The sequence below is a fragment of the Talaromyces stipitatus genome, genomic scaffold, assembly GCF_000003125.1.
Source record: "Talaromyces stipitatus ATCC 10500 scf_1105507295523 genomic scaffold, whole genome shotgun sequence".
Classification (NCBI taxonomy): Eukaryota; Fungi; Ascomycota; class Eurotiomycetes; order Eurotiales; family Trichocomaceae; genus Talaromyces; species Talaromyces stipitatus.
Window position 1 is genome coordinate 2,459,464 of NW_002990113.1, and position 19,875 is coordinate 2,479,338.

At 47.0% G+C, this 19,875-nt stretch overlaps 10 protein-coding genes across 11 annotated transcripts, besides 1 other annotated feature; 6 read left to right on the forward strand and 4 right to left on the reverse strand.

Moving 5' to 3' along the window:
* The first annotated feature begins 209 nt into the window (after positions 1 to 209).
* Positions 210 to 2,174, forward strand: TSTA_068320 (VHS domain protein). Its single transcript, XM_002340751.1, has 4 exons — positions 210 to 487; positions 553 to 704; positions 757 to 1,776; positions 1,829 to 2,174. Exons 1-4 carry the CDS (start codon positions 473 to 475, stop codon positions 1,839 to 1,841), a joined length of 1,200 nt encoding a protein of 399 aa, XP_002340792.1. The 5' UTR covers positions 210 to 472; the 3' UTR covers positions 1,842 to 2,174.
* TSTA_068330 (flavin-containing monooxygenase, putative) lies at positions 1,846 to 4,607 on the reverse strand (the record flags this gene model as incomplete). The annotated part of the gene is made up of 9 exons (XM_002340752.1): positions 1,846 to 2,356; positions 2,417 to 2,645; positions 2,725 to 2,975; positions 3,032 to 3,070; positions 3,126 to 3,197; positions 3,256 to 3,352; positions 3,412 to 3,606; positions 3,677 to 3,801; positions 3,869 to 4,607. 9 exons carry the CDS (start codon positions 4,605 to 4,607, stop codon positions 2,211 to 2,213), a joined length of 1,893 nt encoding a protein of 630 aa, XP_002340793.1. The 3' UTR covers positions 1,846 to 2,210.
* Positions 4,608 to 5,799: 1,192 nt separating this feature from the next.
* On the forward strand, positions 5,800 to 7,023 carry TSTA_068340 (uncharacterized protein; the record flags this gene model as incomplete). The annotated part of the gene is made up of 2 exons (XM_002340753.1): positions 5,800 to 6,276; positions 6,328 to 7,023. The coding sequence occupies 2 exons, from the start codon at positions 5,800 to 5,802 to the stop codon at positions 7,021 to 7,023; spliced, it is 1,173 nt and encodes a 390-aa protein (XP_002340794.1).
* A 444-nt stretch (positions 7,024 to 7,467) lies between these two features.
* On the forward strand, positions 7,468 to 9,060 carry TSTA_068350 (uncharacterized protein; the record flags this gene model as incomplete). The annotated part of the gene is made up of 2 exons (XM_002340754.1): positions 7,468 to 7,886; positions 7,944 to 9,060. 2 exons carry the CDS (start codon positions 7,468 to 7,470, stop codon positions 7,954 to 7,956), a joined length of 432 nt encoding a protein of 143 aa, XP_002340795.1. The 3' UTR covers positions 7,957 to 9,060.
* On the reverse strand, positions 7,942 to 10,098 carry TSTA_068360 (GPI transamidase component Gpi16, putative). The gene is made up of 3 exons (XM_002340755.1): positions 9,599 to 10,098; positions 9,147 to 9,544; positions 7,942 to 9,094 (listed from the first exon to the last, which is right to left on the reverse strand). Exons 1-3 carry the CDS (start codon positions 9,952 to 9,954, stop codon positions 8,061 to 8,063), a joined length of 1,788 nt encoding a protein of 595 aa, XP_002340796.1. The 5' UTR covers positions 9,955 to 10,098; the 3' UTR covers positions 7,942 to 8,060.
* A 576-nt stretch (positions 10,099 to 10,674) lies between these two features.
* Positions 10,675 to 11,740, forward strand: TSTA_068370 (U1 snRNP splicing complex subunit (Luc7), putative; the record flags this gene model as incomplete). 2 transcript variants are annotated; one of them, XM_002340757.1, is made up of 3 exons in its annotated part: positions 10,675 to 10,797; positions 10,874 to 11,184; positions 11,249 to 11,740. In XM_002340757.1, the coding sequence occupies exons 1-3, from the start codon at positions 10,755 to 10,757 to the stop codon at positions 11,738 to 11,740; spliced, it is 846 nt and encodes a 281-aa protein (XP_002340798.1). In that variant the 5' UTR covers positions 10,675 to 10,754. The 2 variants fall into 2 exon arrangements, with proteins under 2 accessions (XP_002340798.1, XP_002340797.1); XM_002340756.1 differs by having other exon boundaries at positions 10,677 to 10,797; positions 10,871 to 11,184.
* Positions 11,608 to 11,742: a microsatellite.
* A 127-nt stretch (positions 11,743 to 11,869) lies between these two features.
* On the reverse strand, positions 11,870 to 15,022 carry TSTA_068380 (PHD finger domain protein, putative; the record flags this gene model as incomplete). The annotated part of the gene is made up of 3 exons (XM_002340758.1): positions 11,870 to 14,169; positions 14,230 to 14,906; positions 15,016 to 15,022. 3 exons carry the CDS (start codon positions 15,020 to 15,022, stop codon positions 12,226 to 12,228), a joined length of 2,628 nt encoding a protein of 875 aa, XP_002340799.1. The 3' UTR covers positions 11,870 to 12,225.
* Positions 15,023 to 15,279: 257 nt separating this feature from the next.
* Positions 15,280 to 16,609, forward strand: TSTA_068390 (uncharacterized protein; the record flags this gene model as incomplete). Its single annotated transcript, XM_002340759.1, has 2 exons — positions 15,280 to 15,382; positions 15,636 to 16,609. 2 exons carry the CDS (start codon positions 15,280 to 15,282, stop codon positions 16,499 to 16,501), a joined length of 969 nt encoding a protein of 322 aa, XP_002340800.1. The 3' UTR covers positions 16,502 to 16,609.
* Positions 16,610 to 16,686: 77 nt separating this feature from the next.
* On the reverse strand, positions 16,687 to 18,784 carry TSTA_068400 (FF domain protein; the record flags this gene model as incomplete). Its single annotated transcript, XM_002340761.1, has 2 exons — positions 18,403 to 18,784; positions 16,687 to 18,338 (listed from the first exon to the last, which is right to left on the reverse strand). Exons 1-2 carry the CDS (start codon positions 18,470 to 18,472, stop codon positions 16,687 to 16,689), a joined length of 1,722 nt encoding a protein of 573 aa, XP_002340802.1. The 5' UTR covers positions 18,473 to 18,784.
* Positions 18,562 to 19,836, forward strand: TSTA_068410 (proteasome component Pre9, putative). Its single transcript, XM_002340760.1, has 4 exons — positions 18,562 to 18,872; positions 18,929 to 19,113; positions 19,176 to 19,594; positions 19,651 to 19,836. The coding sequence occupies exons 1-4, from the start codon at positions 18,849 to 18,851 to the stop codon at positions 19,773 to 19,775; spliced, it is 753 nt and encodes a 250-aa protein (XP_002340801.1). The 5' UTR covers positions 18,562 to 18,848; the 3' UTR covers positions 19,776 to 19,836.
* Positions 19,837 to 19,875: the final 39 nt, after the last annotated feature.

The window sequence follows — 19,875 nt, forward strand, 5'->3', positions numbered from 1 at the left end:
TAGTAAGCACCCTGCCACCAATAGGAAGCCCCCATCCTGCAGACTGTCCCTCACTAGTCTAAATAGGGTAAGCCACCACAGATGGAGGGGTCAATGACGGCAGTGGAGTGCTGACAACGTCTCGCAGCTTTGTTTATATTCAGTTAATGTCTTCAGCCTACAAGAGCACTGTGTTGCTCCTAACTTTGCATCTCTTTTAAGGACTGCAGCTTCCACACTCATTGTATCGCTACGACATTATTAGCTTATGACTCTTTGCGACGATCACCTGTGTGCTATGACTAAAAGGCTGAGTCCGTGGTGCGCTTGCGACGTGGCCTGATAACCTTGGTGCATACTTCTACGACAGTAAATCTGTCTAGAGTTGGTAGGGATTATTGGCACTTGAACACGCTTGACTTTACTATCACTAAAGATATTCCTTCTCATCTATCGTTATCACAACGAATACTGATAAGCATCGAGTTCCATCATGTTCAAATCAGATGTTAGTGATGAAACGACATTTAGTTAGTGGAACAATGGTGGTCAATTTATGCTGACTTGGCTTAGAAACCGTACACAGCCGTTTCTGTGCATATCGAGAGTCTGACGAGCGAGCAATATGAAATCGAAGATTCAAGTGGAATTGTCGACTTGATAGAAGTCATCCGGATCCAGTCGACTGGTCCCACTGAAGCTAGTCGCGCGCTACGGAAGAAATTGTGAGTATCAAATATACGCTAATCAATGAAACTCGTTCTAATAAAAATGTAGGAAATATGGCAACCTTCACCGTCAGCTACGGGCCCTCACGATCTTAGACTTCCTGATTCAGAATACAGGAGATCGATTCCTGCGTGAATTCGCCGATGAACCGCTACTAGAGCGTCTTCGTATTGCTGCTACCGATCCCGTGTCTGATCCAGAAGTGAGGAAGAAATGTCAGCAGCTCTTTGGACAATGGGCAGTAACCTACAAGGACACTCCGGGCATGGGTGGAATCACGGCTCTTTACAGGCAGCTGCCAAAGCGAAAGCAGCCTGCGCAGCAAGCTCAGGCCAAAGTTCTAAGGGAAACAGCACCCTCGGCCCCGGAGGCTCCTATGGGTCACTCGGTCTCGATATCAGTTGGAGAAGGCCCTTCAACTATATTGACTTCCCCCAAGACTAAAAAGTCCAAACGATCCTCGACTTTTGGCTCCTCTAGTTCTAAGAGTAACAAAAAGTCAGGCGTCAAACCCTTCAACATGGAGAAGGAGAAGCCCGAGATTTTGCAAACAATCGCATCGGCGTCTGTTGCAAGTACAAACCTACAAAATGCGTTGAAACTGGTCAACCGAGAGACGCGCCGAGTCAGCGAAGATGAAGAAGTCATAACCCAATTCGAGAGATGCAAGAGTCTTCGACGACAGATTCTGCGCTATATTCAACACATTGAAAGCGGTGATCTCCTTGGAAGTTTGATTCATGCTAACGAGGAGCTTGTCACTGGACTGATGGCGTTTGAAGTGCTTGACAAGAGTCTGGATTATGACAGTGACAGTGAAGATGATCAGATATATCAACGGGGTATCGATGAGAGTTTCTCGGGGATAACTATTGGACCTCCTAAGCCGCCTCGACCAGCACGACCGATGAGTATACCAGGTTTTCCTACTGATAACAAGACTTCGCCGTTCAATTTCGATGATTTGGAGAGTGCTAGTGAATCTGAAGAGGAGGAGGATGAGAACAACCCTTTTGGAGATAGAAATGAAGTAAAAACTCCTCATGTTGAGAAACACCAACCAACCTGGTATGTATACATATCCGGCAGGGGCTTCAAGAAAGTGCTAATGGCCTTTTAGGAGGGAAGTCTAGTTTGCTATGTCTGTTCTCCGGGATACAAGGGGTATTCCCTTTTTCTTCTCATAATGGGTACTTTATAGTACTATCAGAAGATGTTTTGGCTACATTCACGCGCGATGTGCTATTATTTGATTACTTATACCCTGATTTTGATAAGTCAACGAGAAATGGCACTGTTTTCTTTTTGTATGTTATAGCTCTATTACTGACTAGCAATGCTTCATTTCGACTTGTACATATCTGATTTTAAGTGGCGTGACTTTGGAATTTCATTGGTCTCCTATTTTCAATATTATCCACAGCTCGGTGCTATTATCATTCAGACAGATTATATCAATTCAAGTATGAGCCTAACGAGCTAGATGTTTCTTTGTCCTCATGTCAAAGTCTCGATGAAACCTCCTGCTCGTTGGCATCAAACACCGGAAAGCTTTTCCCTTCGAGCGCAGCCTTGATCTGCATAGCAATGAACCGCGAGAAGAATCTCGCATGACTGATCGCACCGCCTATGTACCAAAGGCCCGGTTCTATGCTACCAGTCAGCATACAAAAAAAAAGTAGGAGGCGAGGAGAGGGTCAGTACATACGTCCAGTAGGTTTAAAAACCCCTTTTATCTCACCTTCATCATCAACACCCCAACAATCCCCGGCTCTGTCCGCAACTTCATCTACGAATATGCGACGTACTATATCACGCATATTCCCTAGAAATCCGGTAGCGAAGACGAGGACGTCTGCTTTGAGATGAGTGCCATCTGCGAATAGGAGGCCGGTAGGGGTATATGAGACCGGCGGAGAACCTGCTTTTATTTTAATCTAGTAATCCTCATTCTTGTTAGTGAGCATTTCTTCGCCATCTATTTCTACGAGCCCAGCAAGGGAAAAAAGGACGAACCAATCCGTCAGCAATCTTCTTCGATGCCCCTATATCCATATAATGACCCCCAAGACGTTCACAAAGATGCCGCGTAAGATCATCATCTTGCTCAAGAAGGAAGCCCGCTCTTTTCAATTCGAAATATAGATTCGGTCGAGTTGCATATAGTGATCGATTTCTGAGTAAGCCTAGTTTTCGGCTCAGAACATTGGGGTATGCGAAGCATTTGATATCAGAGGATTTCATGTCTGTTTCGAGGTTGTATTGTGCTAGATGTGTTCATTAGAATGGTGGTCTGCTTTGCAGATGTGCGGGTATGACATACTTTTTGCCCATTTCTGGTATTCTGTTTGAGGTATCACGTCTAGAACAGGATTAGGAAATTCTTGAATATCATACTAGTATATTGCAAAACATACAGGTCTTGCTACGCTGTACGATGGTGACTGAAGCCAGTCCAGCCTTGACCATGTCTTCGGCAATATCATGTCCTAGGAGAGTTGAACAAGTCAATGCAGACTGCACTATAATCAGAGTTATACTTCCTACCTGTATTCGCAGTACCCACCACAACTCCATGTTTGCCTTTCCAGTTGAGTGAGTTTTTATAATCTCTAGAATGCATCACCGTACCCTGAAATTCAGACTGATGATTTCCTTGGTATCCGAATTGCAATCCTGAAAGAAGTTCTTCAATAGACGTACCTTGTTTGCATAGTCTGGAAACTTGGGTACTTGCGAGTTTATGCCAATAGCCATGACCACATGTGAGCTTGTGACCGTGACCAGATCAGACTGCCCTGATCCCGGTTGTCGTTTTCGTAATTTCAGGGTATATCTTTTCGTTGATTCGTCCCATGATCCGGACTCGAGAGTGGTGGAAAGCCAGATGTGAGATGTCTGAAATACTCCGTTATTGTTTAGAATAAAAGATCAGATTTCCAAGCCGCTTTTGTTTTTCTACACGTACAATTCCGTATCTATCACCCCATATTTTGAAAGCGTCTGCCAAATCATCTTTCGTCAACCATTCCGGATAATCGGATGTAAATGTTGTTTCAAATGGCAAATGGGAAGATTCTCGAGTAGTGTGAACTGCTCGATAATCAAAGAACATGCATCGTCAGCCAAAACTCTTGCAGAAAGTACAGTGAAAACATACTCTTCGATGAATCATATCGTAGTCTCCAGCTATCACCAACTTCATTATTACTATCAATGCAGATATACGAAACTCCCAACGCTTGTAGCCGACCAGCAGTACAGAGCCCGGATTGACCAGCACCGACAATGATGCAATCAAAATGTTGTTGCAAGGTCTGTTGGTGAGTTGGTCGTGACTTGCCTATTACTTTGACGGGGTTATTTCTTGCGGTATCGTTAATGTGCAAATCGCTTCCGGATGATTCGACAGGATCAAGTTGATCAATATCCCCGTACTCAGCAGGCAATTGGTCTAGTATAGTACCCATGACCCATATCTTCCATTCCCCCTCCCTATTTGGGACAAGGCACAAATACCCCGAACACGAAGCCGCCAGGGGTAGTCCTATAGTGAAGTTAAACGATACCTCTATCCAAGCAACGTCCGCTCCTTTCCTGTTCACAAATGCCGTTTCAAGTCTAAGCTTGAAAGCTGTCGTCTTTCGCCGTTGGCATAGTAGACGCCATGTCGGCAGTATGACCTTTGCAGAATAGAAGCTTCGCAGAGTACCACTCAATGAGAACATGTCCCTCCATATAGCATCTTGTGTGAACTCATTGTCGCTCAGGTGGGCTAACCTGGTGCTGAATACCTGACTTATGGAACATGGATCGATATCTTCGGGAATGTCTCTCGTCGGTAAGGAGCATGGAAGATTGTCTAGAACTGTTTTCTGATAATTCCGTGAGGAGTCCATTGCGACTCGACAATAGCACAGCTAAACAAAGTTAGCTGAGATGAGTATTAGGCCAGTGTAGATTCAAAGCGAAATTGAACATGAGAATTTGATGTAGATCATAGGAAGCATGTCGGGGAACTTTCTTATGTGATTTGCGAAATAATAGAATGCCGGGCTTCTTCTATCAAATAGAGTGAGCAGTGGATTTGATATCCCCGTCAACATGTCAATAGAAAGTCCGACTGCTCCGATGCCCAGCTGGTAAAGGAGTATATCGTAGGACGATCCTTTTAATATGTGGATTTCCCATGGGTGTCTCAAAGTCTCGGTAAGAGAACTATCTGGTGTATTGGCATTTTCGACCTCCCCCTCATAGGGGTTGAAGCGTGCATGGTGATGAATTTCGAGCATTGCAGCCCAATTGGTTAAATTTTCAATAAGGTCATGATTTGGACGGTTTTCTTGCTTGAGTGATGCGCAAAATACATATGTATACCGGGAACATTGAAACATCACATCGCATTTCATCAATAAATATTGATATATTTTCAAGTTTTCAGGGTTGTGGTGGCGAAGGCAGCAGGTAGGGTAAGCACATGTTCTTGCGGTTTAGTCAATGAAGACTTAGATCCTTTCCAAAGTATCATAAAAGGTATGACTCAGATGTGTGATGGGCATGATATACTGAAGTTATGGCGATTGTGCAGACTCAATGTCCGATATGATAGGGCTGGCTGCCGCAAATCCCGCAGCCTGAGGCAGAAACCCATCGATGACCAATGCAGGCCAAAAATAACAAACCATACAAGAAACTCTTCGTTTTCAGGCTCGAGTTCCCTTCTCTGCTGAATTGTTCAGTGACTACCTTCGGACACTTGTATAAGCTCTCACCGCACTTTCCTTCCAATCTCTTTTGCGTCGGAACTGGCTATGCGATCGCGTTGTTAGAGTTGTGATTCTTATTTGGTCCCCGCATACGTTACCGCTCTATGACGGTAATTAACAGATATCCCTCTCTTCGCTTCAACCTACTCACTAATAGTCTTTCCCAGTATACATATCTGTATACAATCTATTACACAAGAATCCCTTCCAACTTGCACGCGATCTACATCTTCCCGACGGAACTGCTTTTTTGATAGACGAAACACTTTTTGGCGCACTTGGCGGACTGAATCCAGTCTAACTCAACGAGCTGATTCGCTGAAAGATGGCTGATCAAGACGAATTTGCGCAAACTCGCGGAGCGGACGACCTATTCGATGATGAAATCATTCCAATTTCAGGCGACCAAGAAATCCAACAGGTTACCGAGACGGCTACCGAACAAGAGCATCAGCAACAGCTTACAGATGTCGCGACGCAACAAGCCGCTCCTACGCCGAGAAGAAACCGGGGACATGGTCGTGGGGCAGCGCATGCCGATGGTGGTCGGGGTAGGGGTCGAGGAAGAGGGCGTGGTGGTAGAGGTAGCTCTGATACGGGGCCTAGAAAGGACGCTGCTGTTAAGGAGGCTACAACGGAGACAGTAGAGACAACAAAGGATACGGAATCCACTGAAAAGAGAGATGATACAGCAGAGGCGAAGAAGGAAGAAGAGGCCGAGAGTAAGACGGCGACAAAAACGGAGAATGCGCGAGTGCAGGCGGTCCGAGGTGACCGCAGTGGTACTGGTGGGATCAAGAAGGTATTTCAAATCGCTTCTTAAACAAGAAAGGCCATCAGCTAACTCAAATAGCCCAAACTCACCGAGGAGGAATTAGCAGAACGCATGGCAGCTGCTAAACTCAAGGCCGCCAAAAAGGCAGCGGCGTATGCTCGCGCAGAGGCCGACGAAGCCTCATTTCAGCAAAGAGAGAAAGTCGCCGCTGAAAAGCGCCGTCAGGAATTGGCGAATCGAAAAGTGATGGATAGCGAACGTGAGCGCAATAGGATGCGCAAGCTTGGCGCGCAAACAGGTCGGGAATGGGACGCTGAAAAGAAGGAAGAAGATTACAATGGGCGTCGAGGCGGAGGGAGTCAGTATCGCCGTGGGATGCATGGCGCAGTCTCTGGGTTTGCGCGACGGACAGATCAGCTGTCTAACGGTCTAGAGATGTTTGATGATTTCCCCGAATTTCGCGGAAGAGGTGGTCGGGGTAGGGGGGGCCGTGGTCGAGGACGCGGCGGCGCTGGACGAGGTGGTCGAGGAGATTCTCAGAATGCCCATGACCGTCCAGCACCGCGAACTGCACCAGGAATCAACAACGAGACCGAATTCCCGTCTCTTCCTGGTAAACAACCGTCCAAAGAGCAGCCTGCACAGACAGAAAATACCTCCACGACCGACAAGCTCTCAATACCAGCAGTGGAAAAGGTTGCTTCGCCTGGTTCGCCTTTGTCACCAGCAGAAGGTACCTGGGCAGAGCAAGTTGAGTCCAGTGAAGCACTATAAATCGATACCCTTTGCTTGTGTTTTTGCAAAAAGTTTTGTATTAATACATATAATAACATGTATGTCAGTAATAACTGTCTAGATGCGCTATGAATAAATTTGATCAATGATGAGCCCTAACCCTAATACTTCTGTCATGACAGCAACAATTCATAGAACAATAGAGTAAGACTCTATTGACAGATCTGATAATAAATAAATAAGGGTTGACCAGTGGCTGAAATCATACAGCGTGATTTGCTGTCTCTGTACAATTGAGGGGTCTGTGGTCACAGTGATATCATATCCAAGATCTTAGGGAACGACTTCAACTTTTCTATATAAGACTCACTTCTGCTCTATTCTCATATTTGGATTCCTTATCATATTCAGAGAATACCTTTATACTCATATTTGACTAATTCCCATCTCACCATATCACATTTTATAACATAAACAATCATCATGGGCGCCCACGAAGACAGAAACAGCAAAACAAGCGTCCAAGGCGGTGCCAGCGCAGTCCCAACCCCCGCAAACAACGTCAACACCGGCTCCTCAGGAACAGGCCTCTCCGATGCCAGCCAATCCGGCGGCAAGGGCGCTGCAGAAGGTGGCAGCAGCTACCAGGGACCAGGGCACACCTCGATCCCCAATCCGGCGGCCTCCATCGGCGGATTTTTGGGTCTGGTAGATCAAAAGGGGGCAGCGGAAGCGCATATGAAACAACGAGTTGCTGAATCGGGGGGATTTATTGATAAGGATCTGAAGAATAGTGGGATTAAGGAGACTTGTCAGACGGAGGATCATAGTTTTATGGAAACTAAGCCGGGACGTCCTGATGCGTTACCGGGGAGTTCGTTGCTCAAGGGGGCTGTTGGTCGGTAGGTTGTCTTGATGGTCTACTTCATTATCAAATAGCTGATTGATAACATTGATAGGTTGACCAAATAGATCCGATTCATGGCATGTATGTATCAGTTATGGTTATGTTCATGTACATTTAGCTCTTCTTTTTCTTCCATTTGATATCCAATCAATCCTCTCGGATTATGCAATCACTTTTCCTTCACTTTCGACAGTTTACCACTTAATCGATCGCGTATCGTGACCAGTCTGCTCGCCAACCGCGCCTTTAAGCTCAATGCCCGCAAAGCCGGCTCATCTGCAGGCACAAATCGTCGCACCAAAAGATTGAAAATACTTCCAAATCCCAAAGCCATGACAGTGCTAGTCAGAATGATGACGTTATACGGCATACTGAAATCTGGTGTTGGAAGTGACAAGAGCAGCCCTGTTGTTCGTAGGTAGACTGGAGAGCGGCTTTTTTGGTCAAGGATTCTGATTACTGCGGGCGCTACGTTGAACCCCCTATTGGCGTCGGGAGGATATTCGGTGTATCGTAGAATAGCCTTTTCAATATCGTATATAAGAGTGACGGTTGAATCTGCTGGCACTGATAGCACTAGTTCGAGCTGGGTACCTTTCTCTCGATCGATAGCAGGACGATAGTAGATCCCTTTGATGATATCTGAAAAAGGTAGTTGTCGTGAAATACCATCATTTCCAACTACTGTAGCCTGAAGAGTATGGAGATATGGACGCATGAACCAAGGGAGAGATTCAAAGTAGATGAAATCGACACTTTTGACCGTTGAAGGGTTTCTGAAAATCACGCGCAGACCACCCCGTTCTTGTCCGTGTCCAATGATAGTCCGTTCAGCATGTAGCACCCCTTGTTGTAGAGGGACTTTGGCCTTGGCTTCCTCCTCGGGCAGCACGAGGTCAAAGTCAGTAGTCGACGACAAGACAAAGCATCGAGATATGCCACTGCCATCTTTTATCTCCGTCGCACCTGGTGTGGTCAAGACAGTCCGACTGTCTGGTACCTTCAGACACACCGTTTGCGCACCGGGCCCAGCTTCATCAGTTAGAGGACAATGCCCCTTGATGGTACGACCGAAGATCTCGGAAAGAGTCCATCCGACTTCCGACTTTTTCTCCAATGGAAAGCAAGTATCATCAGAGTTGTAAGGTTTTGTTGGGTCACAAACCAGTTCTTCAGTCGGAACAGGGCGTGGGATAGGATTATCTTTTAGGCAGTTAGCATATAATAAACCACTTCTATTTTCAAGAACACGTACCACGAGGGCGCTTGGATCGGTCAATATCCAAAACCATATCAACACCCTGTTCTATTTCAATCAAACATTCCCCACCTTCCGCTGGACATATTGGTCTAATGTCAATAGACATGCTCTGCCAGGAAGCATCAAATAATTTATGTCCATCAAAAAGACTAGAAATTCCCGCCTTTCCTTTGCATGGAAGCATTTTTAGAAAAGGGGTAAGATTCTCCGTACAAACTACCTCGCCAGGTAGTGTTCCATGGAGTAAATATAGCTGATCGGACGTCGGATGGTCTCCCAGAGGCTCAAATGAGACGACAGGGCTTGTAGTGCGTGTGGAGTCGATAAAATTCATAGAAGCGCAGAACAAACCGGAGAGAGATTGAGTTAAGGATATCCAATGCGCAAAGGCTCTACACGTTCACAAGTTAGTCCCAGCTTCGCCCCAGTCTGGACTCGTGACGCACTCTTCTTGAGACTCAGAGTCAATCCATGCCCATAATTCAACACCTGTCGCGCCCTCCTTATAACCGTCCGACGGTCTAGCTCCCCAGCTCTCATCGTCCCACCGGCCGGTCGTAAAACGGACATGCAGCTCCTTCGTCCTTGTATGTTGCAATATCTGCCCCAGAGAACGCGGGAAATATCGAAAATGCTGATTTTCAAAACCTGATATTGACGAATTACTGCGAAAGTTGAACGAGGCAAGTAGCGATGAGGTTGGGAGTGGTTGTAGAGTGAGTCGTTCGTGGTAGTCTGTGCCTGCCAGACAAGTGACGAGGAACGCCGTGAGGGCGGCGAGAGAAAGGAAAGGACTCTTCATTCCGACATGACAGACTAGCGACTGAGTCAATATTGTTTCAGGTAGAGTTGCCTATATCTGTAGCAGGGTCAATTGTCCATCGAGTTGTTGAGCGACCTGGGCGATGTTGTCTGTGTTTATTTTAAGGGTGAAGCTGTTGACCTACCCTTGGAACATCCGCTTCCAAGAATCTGGGGCAGTAGGGCTGGCATCTCCCTCCACGATCTACACTTTACGATGCAGAATCTATCACTGCATATCACATGGATTTATATGACTTGAACTAAAACCAACATTTCAAATAATAGAAATACTACAGTTGCACTTAGTACACAGCAAATACTGAATATCAAAGAGAGCTAGCTTCATGGAACTTCCTGATTGGCCAGTGCAGGCTGGCCGCCACTAGCGTCAAAAATGTTGTTGGTATATCTACGTCTAGGTCGCTAGCACTTGATTCGTAGAACAGCTAATCCAACAAGCTGATGAGCTTACTCTGTATATTATTCTAGTTTCTAATAACATGACTACTCTCCAAGAACTAGGGGGTTGGGGTGGTGAGGTGTAGTTATCCTTCTTACGTGGTTAGCGCACGGATAATAGTTATCCCATGCCGGAGCCAGAGCGGTTCCTAGTTAGGATGATTGAGATACCAACAGGTGTATATATCGACCGACGTGCCCTTTCACGCTTTCAGTACTGGCTTAATCATCCTGTCACTCATTCGCAGCCGGGAAGGAGTTTATCGCCAGAGTGGGCGCTATTTTGTGGAATACAGAAGCACCAAGTCAGCTTACACAATATACTAAGCCTGCTTCAAAATGGCAGCAGAGCAGAGGAAGTTGCTGGAACAGCTCATGGGAGGTAGGTTAAACGCCAGGCTTATCCTTTCTCTTCGAAAAGGTCTAGAAATTGTACTAATATTGTATTCCAACAGCAGACCAGCTCTCTAGCAGCTTACAAGTCACCATCACAGACCCCAAGGTCTGTCGTTCATACCTCGTCGGTACATGCCCCCACGACCAATTTACCAACACCAAACAAGACCTGGGACCCTGTCCCAAAATCCACAGTGAAGGACTAAAAGCAGAATATGAAGCTGCGCCGGCAAGCGAGAAAGCGAAATGGGGTTTCGAATACGATTATATGCGCGACATGCAGAAATATATCGATGAATGCGATAGGCGTATTGATGCTGCGCAACGACGGCTTGAGAAGACGCCAGATGAGATTAGGCAGACGAATAATATGGTATGGTTTACTCCATTTTTTAAAACGTCTTTCGCGTTCGTCAACTAAATTTGACTGCGTCTAGTTGAAACAAATCTCCGAACTGACAAAAACAATCAACTCCGGCCTACTCGAAGTCTCCGTTCTAGGCGAAACGGGCTCTGTCTCCCTCGCAATGAACGAACTTTTCAAAGTTCGCACTGCAAAACACCAAAAGGAAACGTGCGAGCGTGATCTGAGGGATTTATCAGATACATCCGGTCCGTCGGGACATCAGAAGCTGCAAGTTTGCGACGTCTGTGGCGCATATCTCAGTCGTCTTGATAATGATCGTCGATTGGCGGATCACTTTTATGGGAAAATGCATATGGGGTATTCGGATATGAGGAGGACGTATAAGAAACTTAGCGAGGAGTTGAAGGGGAGACCGCCACCGGCGAGACATGATGATGGTTATGGTGATGAAGGGGGTTGGAGTGGTCGTGGCGGCGGTGGTGGTAGAGGGTATGGACGGTCTGGTGGTGGAGGAGGTGGTTATAGGAAGAAAGGTGGCGGCGGTTATGGAGGTAGATGGTAATGTCAAGTCTTTTTTTCGGATTTTATAAGTTCCTTTTTCTATTGAGATGGCTTTTACAGTCGCATAGCGCAGGCGTTGGCAAATTCGATGTTAATTATACCTATCACTTCTTGTGTCTTCCGAGCTTTTCCTTGAACAGTATCTTATAGACCACTTCCTTTTAGGTAGTTAGGTACAACTGTAGTCAAGTACAAATGATTCAATGTGCTATACACATTATTCATAACCTGCGCAGCCCAGCAACATCGCATAATGTGTAAGGAAAGCAGACTAAAGAAACGACCTCATTGACAAGGAAGACCAAGAGTCAAAACATAAGGAAAAGAAGATTGAAGACATGAGAATTTGAATAGGGATATCATACTCAGACTTTCATCGCTAGCAAACAAAGCAAAAAGCGTTAAGCATCAGATAATAGCATTCCCGCCTGTTAAAAAAAAGAACCTCTCTAGTCATCGCCCGGATACTCCTGCTTATTGCCACACTCATACTCCAGATGGCTGACCGTTCCGAGTTGTTGAGGTATACTGCTGGATAGCATTCATCAAAACAGGATAGTCATTTGCAGCCGCCGGATTTCGAGTGATTATTTCTCGGACAATGTTCAATTGCGCAACGTCTGCCGAGGGTGCTTTTTGTAAAAGCTCTTGGATTGCAGGCGCATTCGCTTGAGGACCAAGCACATGAGCCGCAGCGGCAGGTCCAACTAGTAAAGGTTGCTGGGAAGGAAACGCCGTTGGTATTTGTTTCTGCTGTGGCGGCTGAATTTGAGAACTTGGAACATTTGGGATTTGCTGTGGAGGTAATTGAGGAACAGGGTGGCCATTCCCATTCAAAGGCGGTGATCCGGCAAAATTACCGGATGGAGTCGTCTGTGAGCCCTGTCGTGATCCTGGTGTAGGAGAAGCGAATTGCTGCTGCTGCTGATGACCTTGAGTAAAAGGTGTAGTACCCAGAGGGCTAGCAATGGCCATCTGTGCTGCCTGACCAGAATGGTAAGGTGTTGCTTGTTCTGAAGGTGTAGACTCCTTGGTTTTCACTACAAAAGCCATGAGCAATACTCGATCGGGGGTCGGGTCTTCGAGCGTATTATTCTCCAACAACTGAATGAACTCAGGCTTTCCGCTTGATCCGGCCTCGACTGGAATCACGTAAATGTCTTTGACCGCTGCTAACGGATGCTTACCCACCACGCCGTACCTTTTCCGTTCTGTGAAATAGTTGAATAACTTATCAAATCCTGCACGGTCATTCGGTTGATGAGGAGCGGATATCGCCATTACGGTCACATCAGTTGAATTGCTGAATCGCAAACCACAGAGATAGTCGCTAGCGAGCTCGATATCAATTCGGCCATCCACCACAAGAGACGTAGGTGCTAACCGACTCCAAGGTATCTTGCCGCTGAGATCCGCACCAGCAATATGCCTACCGACCGATCTAAACTCCGCAATGGCGCTCATGCTTAGCTTGCCAAACCAGATATCACTTCCAGCATGGAGATCTTTTGGTGAGTAGGGAGGGGATTCTACATCCTCGTCTTTTAATAGCTTGTCAATTTCTTCGTCGGCTTGAACTTTTGCACCTACAGGTAGAGGCTGGTGTAAATGAGCAGGTACCTCGGGAAACAGGCCATCCTGAGTTGGAAATCCGGGAGAGTGGGAACGGTTGGCATCGCCGTTCGATACAACGTGCGTTTCAACTGAAGGCTTTCCTGTGGGTTCGGCTGATGGCTGTGACACCTTCGAGCCAGTCGGGCTCTCAGGGATAGCATTCTCGGCATCAAGAGTAGGACGACGTACAGCAGTAGATGAAAATATTGACTCGGATGTCCCTGTTTCGCCATCACCTTCGATAACCTCCTCGCCCTTGTGCGTACGTCTGATCCGTGGCCCTTGTTCCTGCATGATAATGTGCTGCTTTTCTGCCGCCCTCTTTATTTCTGCATCTTTCTGCTGTTGCTCCTCGCTGGCCATATCTTGAGAGGACATCGTGGCAAGTGTAGAAGGAGCAAGACTTCCACTGAGTAGCCGGTCCCGTAGCGAAGAATTGGCCTTTACATTAAACATGATCGAACGCAGCTGGTTTTTGTAGGCGTCGTTCGGCTCCCCAGATCCACCACATAGATTCACATACATCGCGTGTTCAACAGAGAGACCCAGAGGACGGGCAACATCTTCCTCCGTCTTTTCGGGTGGAACACTGTAAGCAGCTTGCTTCTGGGCTGAGGTCACCTGCTCTTTGAATATACCAACCAAGGCATCTGCGGCTCTTCTGCGAGCTGCACTACTGATATCTTCAGGCTTCTCAGCCACCCCAGTCCGTAACTCGATTATGCTAGGCTTTTGCGACTCGGAAGGGGAGGCCTTGGCCGTTTTATCAACGGACTTCCTCGGTTCTGATAGTCGTTGCTGTTTTTGTTTAGGGCCCTGTGCACGTAAATTAGTTGCTGAAGTATGTAATGTGCTTCCACTACCGGGACTACTCACAGCTTCTGGCGTAAATGGCTCTTGGTGTTCGTCGAACTTTCGCTTTTGAGTACTGACACCCTTTGCGTTGGTGGTTGTCTCACTAGGAGCAGGAGCAGGAGCAGGAGTCTTGTCATCGACCGAAGGCCTGGATACGGATGGCGCAGCAGGTGTTTCTGACGCAGCAGGTGTTGACGGCGCACTAGTCTCGGGTTTAATATCGCTGGGTCTCGCACCACCCTTCTTGCCTTTCTTGCCCTTTTTCCGTTTCGCAGCCTTTTTTTCTTCTATCTCCTGCTGTCGTCGTCGGGCAGCTTCTTCCCATGGTTTCTCACCCCGCGCCATCTTCTCCAAGAGTTCCCGGTGATTTTCGGGTTTGCACTGTTCGCAATAGTATTCTTCAGGCTCCTCACCCTTAGCAAAGGTCAAACCCATGCAGTCATTGTGCTGCCATGCCGAGCACTGATCGCAGCAGATCATATCTCTCTCAATATCCTCTTCCTCCTCATATTCGCCACATATACATCGAATGATTTCCTCTTCGTTTCCTTCGCTTGGAGTCGGGGTGGGCTCGACAGAGGGCTTTGCGGACTTCTCCTTGGACTGACCCTTTTTGCCTTTCTTTGCGGGAATGTCTTGAACGAGCTCAAGATTCTTGTGCTGGCCTTTGGTGGCTCGCCCCGATCTTCGTGGTTCGTCTGTTTGAATGGTTGTTAGCATGAGTTTGGGAATGCGCCAGGTAGATGATATTTCAATTGCTTGAACGTTTAGTTTGCTGGCACGAAGCCATCGCATGGGCATGCTTACCGGCCATGATTAATATATCCTTGGAAGAAGAATAAGTGGTAATTCTACATATAAAAAGACGTTCTTGGTAGCCCTAGTAACTCAAATACCATAGCTGACCCGTGCGTCTACGACATCAAGTGGCTAAATAATACAAGCCGCAATCTTAATTGTGTAAAAGCACCTCCAGCTCTCGGGCAACTACTGAAACCACACCTGTTCGTTGTGCGATGACCACGCGTGGTATAATGCAATCTGTCCTTCGGGTCGCTGTACTGTCGCGCAATGAAGGCTTGGCACCTTCTGACCGGTATTATCGCTATGTATGCTCGGCGCCCGAATGCACAACTAGACTCGGCTCTTATTCAGCGCAAATTGACAGATAATCGTACGTAGTGTTAAATTCGAATGTCTGGATAAAGTTGAATGTGGCGTGGTAGATGAGGGTTGTGAGTTGTGATAGAAGAGAGTTGAAGACGTTGGGATCCGATTTGCAAGCGCGAAGTTATGAAGACAGACTAGCGCTAGGATCACGTGATAGAACCCGGAACTAGAGGTCTTGGCATGCACTGCCACAGGTTCTCCTTACACGCGCCACATCTCGTCATCGCGGTCTTCTCTTTTAGTTAACAGACTCTCAGCTCTTATTGCAATTCCCACAGTCGGACCATCGAATCTCTACTATTATGAACAAGGATTCAAATTGCGAGTACCAAGCATGACTGATATTAGATCTATGCTTCGAAGCGAGCTCGCGTTGCGAGGATCAGCTGCGCAGACTGGAAGCACTGGGAGGGTTACAAAGAAGCGCAAGATAGAAGGACCTGATACTATTCGCCCTGCGCACAAGAAGTTGCGGCCTACGACACCTGCCTATAACGATGTTTCGGAAATGGACGATAATCAGCAAATTGAATCAGCGAACACAAATCAAGGGATACCAGAGGAAGACGAAGAAGACATCGCGCAAAGTGAGGAAGCAGGGCCTCATCTTCCCGAAGACGAGCTTTCACAACAGCGCGCAGTCAGCCCTAATCAACAAAACAATACGATAAAAAGCAGCATGGCAGAAGTATCTGCATCCAATCAAAGTATTGACGAAAACGAATGGGCAGCTTTCGAGCGAGAGGTTGTCGCACCCACGCGCACTATCCCTGCAGCCGCAGTATCATCAGTGGCCACGATCTCAGCTGCCCCAGTAACCGCCGAAGAGCTTGCTGCTCAACAACAGAAACAAAAGGAAGAACAAGCCAAAGCACATGAAGAAGACATTGAAGGAGAAAAGGAAGACGCCGCCAGACATCTAGAAGAAGAGTTTGAGGAGATGGAACAACTAGAGGAGCGGGTTAAGAGGTTAAAGGCGAAAAGAGAAGAATTAAGAGCCCGAAACATGGTGGACAGTAATGATACGACAATTGATGATCACGAAAATACGCTGCAGGACGGCGAAGGGAGTGAAGACGACGATGAGGGTGATGATGATTGGGACGACTGGAGATTTCGGTAGTAATGTTGCATGTCTACGAAATTCAAGTGCAAAGTTCAGATGATACCTCCGCAATTGCCAGCATTTGGTCTACTACACTTCTATAGGTAATGACTTAATTGAAGCTCACTGTATGATAACCAGGAAGTTAGTTGTAGTACCCAGGTATGAAATATTCTTCTAATGCGATGGGTAGATATTCTAAATCACTGGTCCGTATTAGTCATGGCTTCATCTTCGCCAGTCTTGAAGTAACTCCTCAGACCGTCCTTGCCCCTGATTTGCATAGCTTCCTGAATCTCGGCAGCTTCCTGTTCTAAAAGCTTCTTGCCGTGAATTAGCCCTCCCTTTAGACGTCGTTTCTCTTCCTCGACACGACGCTCTCTCTCAGCCAGGGCATTTTCCCTTCGATCTCGCTCCAGCCGTTTCTGCTCCCGCTCTCGCTGTTCCTGGGCTGATAGAGCAGAGGTTTCTTCTTCAGGAGCAGGTGGGAGGGTAGAGATGTATGCTTCTATTAATGGGTCGCGGATCTTGGGCGGTAAGGAAATATAGCGTAGGTCGGTCAAAACCGCCGGAGGAAGAGCCTCTATATTCGTGGAGTTGTTCAGATCCCGAGGAGGAATCGACTTGAGTAAGGCCGACAAGTCTGATTTCCTAGTGCTTTCGCTGAGTTTCAGACGTGCAATATGATCGCGATAAAGCTTCTCACGATCCTTGTCTGACATCTTCGTGTTCTTCATCTCATCCTCCTTTCGATATTTGCGCTTAAATTCTGGCCAATATAGTTTTGGCGTGGCATATTCTTGAAGGAAAGCGATATATTTGATCCGCGGGTCTTTCTTCTCCTCCTTTTCCTTGCGTGCCTTAATTTCCTGTATGCGCTGACGGCTCCAGGATGCGAACGCTTCCCGCCGTGCTTTCATGTTCGATAATACAGTGTACCTGGTGTCGTTAATAATGCGACCTTCCTCCAGAACTTTTTCCCAGGTAGTAAACGGATTAATATGGTAGTCATCGAGTAGATCGCTGAACAGGGCAGTCGCTTCTTCATCGGTCAAAGAAAGCCCTTCCACGCCTTCTTCCCAACCTTCCTCACCAGGTTCTCCGTATTCGCCGGGATCTAAGCCATAATCCTCGCCCATCGCTGCAAGCTGATAATCAATGTCTTCTTCATTGAACTCCAATGGTCGATCGGCGTCGGCTTGCTCATCTTTCACCCGTGGTCGCTTGTTAGCTTGTTCCTCACCCTCTTCATCATCGGTCACCTCTACTTCTTCGTATTCGTCGCTATCCGCTTCATCTGGCGCTGCTTCCACAGAAGCTTCCTGTGATTGAATTTTCTTCTCTCCTTCATCTTGCTTGCCTGTCTCGGGTGACTCTTGACTTTTGTCATCGTGAATTTGTACTTCTTGTTTCTTCTCCCTTTCTAAACGGTCAAATTCCACCACACCCTTCAATACATGTTCCGGAAACCTCCAATAACTTTCCTTCGTTTCTGGATTATGTACAAAGCGCCGTCCATATCTGGTCTTCACAAGCAGCCACGGGGCACATCCAGGAATACTGTGTTTAGATTTTGGGCGATCACTGGGTTCCCGATGCCTCCGATTTCCATGGCCCCTGCTGCTATCGTGCCCTGTGCGATACTGCTGGTATGTGTTGTTCGGAGTGAACCTGTCCGACTGCGCTGTCCCAGCAGTAGGTCCATAAGGAGTTGAAGAAAAAGGAGGAAGGTTCTCTGGAGTATAGCTCGTTTGCGCCAAAGTAGGATCTATTGGTTGGGCGGTGGAAACGGGGGCTGCTGTAGGGCGTTTGTAGGTAGATTGCTTGGTTGCTGCATTATAATAGTACAGATGGCCTGCGCAGAAAATTAGATCGACCTTGTGGAATGGTAATCCGAGTTTATAGGTAATCAAGCTTACCTGATGGAGCTTTATGCTCTGTCCACCCCGGTGGAAGCGGAGGTGGAGGTCTATAAGTAGACTTTAACATGGTTGTTTGGATAGCGGTGAAGAGACGAGAACAGCTTTTAGCGGCACTTATAAAGAGCAATGACCAACTTGTCAAAGGATAGTTCCTACGTCGACAATGTGCTCGTATCGAGTCGTTATTCGAGAGAAGTTCTTTTGCATCATTCGATTTTGATGCGGGAAAGCTGATCTGCGGAGTGGCCCGAGCTTGGCGAACGCGAGTTGCCTAGTCCTCCGGGAGCTTAACAGCTACCACCGCTTTCTACATTTTAAACACCCTTCATCCATCAAAACAGCACAGCGCTGGGTATAATCCAGAAGTTATTCATCAAAGATAATACTTTTGCATTGAGCGGCCTCTACAATCTTTTCGAGATATCCCTGCTACCTTCAACAGAATGTCAAGACGTTACGATTCCCGGGTGAGCATCATTAGCTGTAATGCCTTGATCGTTGCTGACAATGACATGCTCCATAGACTACGATCTTCTCACCTGAGGGACGACTTTATCAGGTTGAATATGCCCTTGAAGCTATCTCTCACGCCGGCACAGCCATCGGAATTCTAGCCCAAGATGGAATCGTTCTCGCTGCTGAGAGGAAGGTGACGAGCAAGCTTCTGGAGCAGGACACGTCCGCGGAGAAGCTCTATATCCTTAACGAGTGAGCGATAACAACCAAATCAAGGATTTGTAGGAATATAGTTAACAAACCTCATCGTATAGTAACATGATTTGCGCTGTCGCCGGGATGACTGCCGATGCTAACATTCTCATCAACTATGCCCGCCAGGCTGCTCAACAATACCTTTTAACATACAACGAAGAGATACCATGTGAACAACTTGTTCGTCGTCTATGTGATTTGAAGCAGGGATACACGCAGCACGGTGGTCTAAGACCGTTTGGTGTCTCCTTCATCTACGCTGGCTACGACCAACTCCGGCAATTCCAACTTTACCAGAGCAACCCTAGTGGTAACTACGGTGGCTGGAAAGCAACAAGTGTTGGTGCCAACAATGCGGCTGCTCAGAGTCTCTTGAAGCAGGACTATAAGGAGGAGTGTGATCTCAAGGAGGCTTGTGCTCTAGCTGTGAAAGTCTTGAGCAAGACGATGGACTCTACGAAGTTGAGCAGCGAGAAAAGTAAGCCCTTTTTCAAATACTTACAGGTCGACGCTGTACTAACAATGAATTACCAGTCGAATTCGCAACCGTTGGAAAGACCAAGGACGGAAAGATCTACCATCATCTCTGGGGCGCTGACGAGATTAATGCATTGTTGAGACAGCATGGACTGGCCAAGGAAGAAGAGACCGAATCCTAGTTGTTAATAGAGATGTTTTCATAATTTCTACAGAAATAAAGACATCGAATGACGTATTGACTGATGGCGTATGAAAATCACTCACAATTGCGGCTTGTTG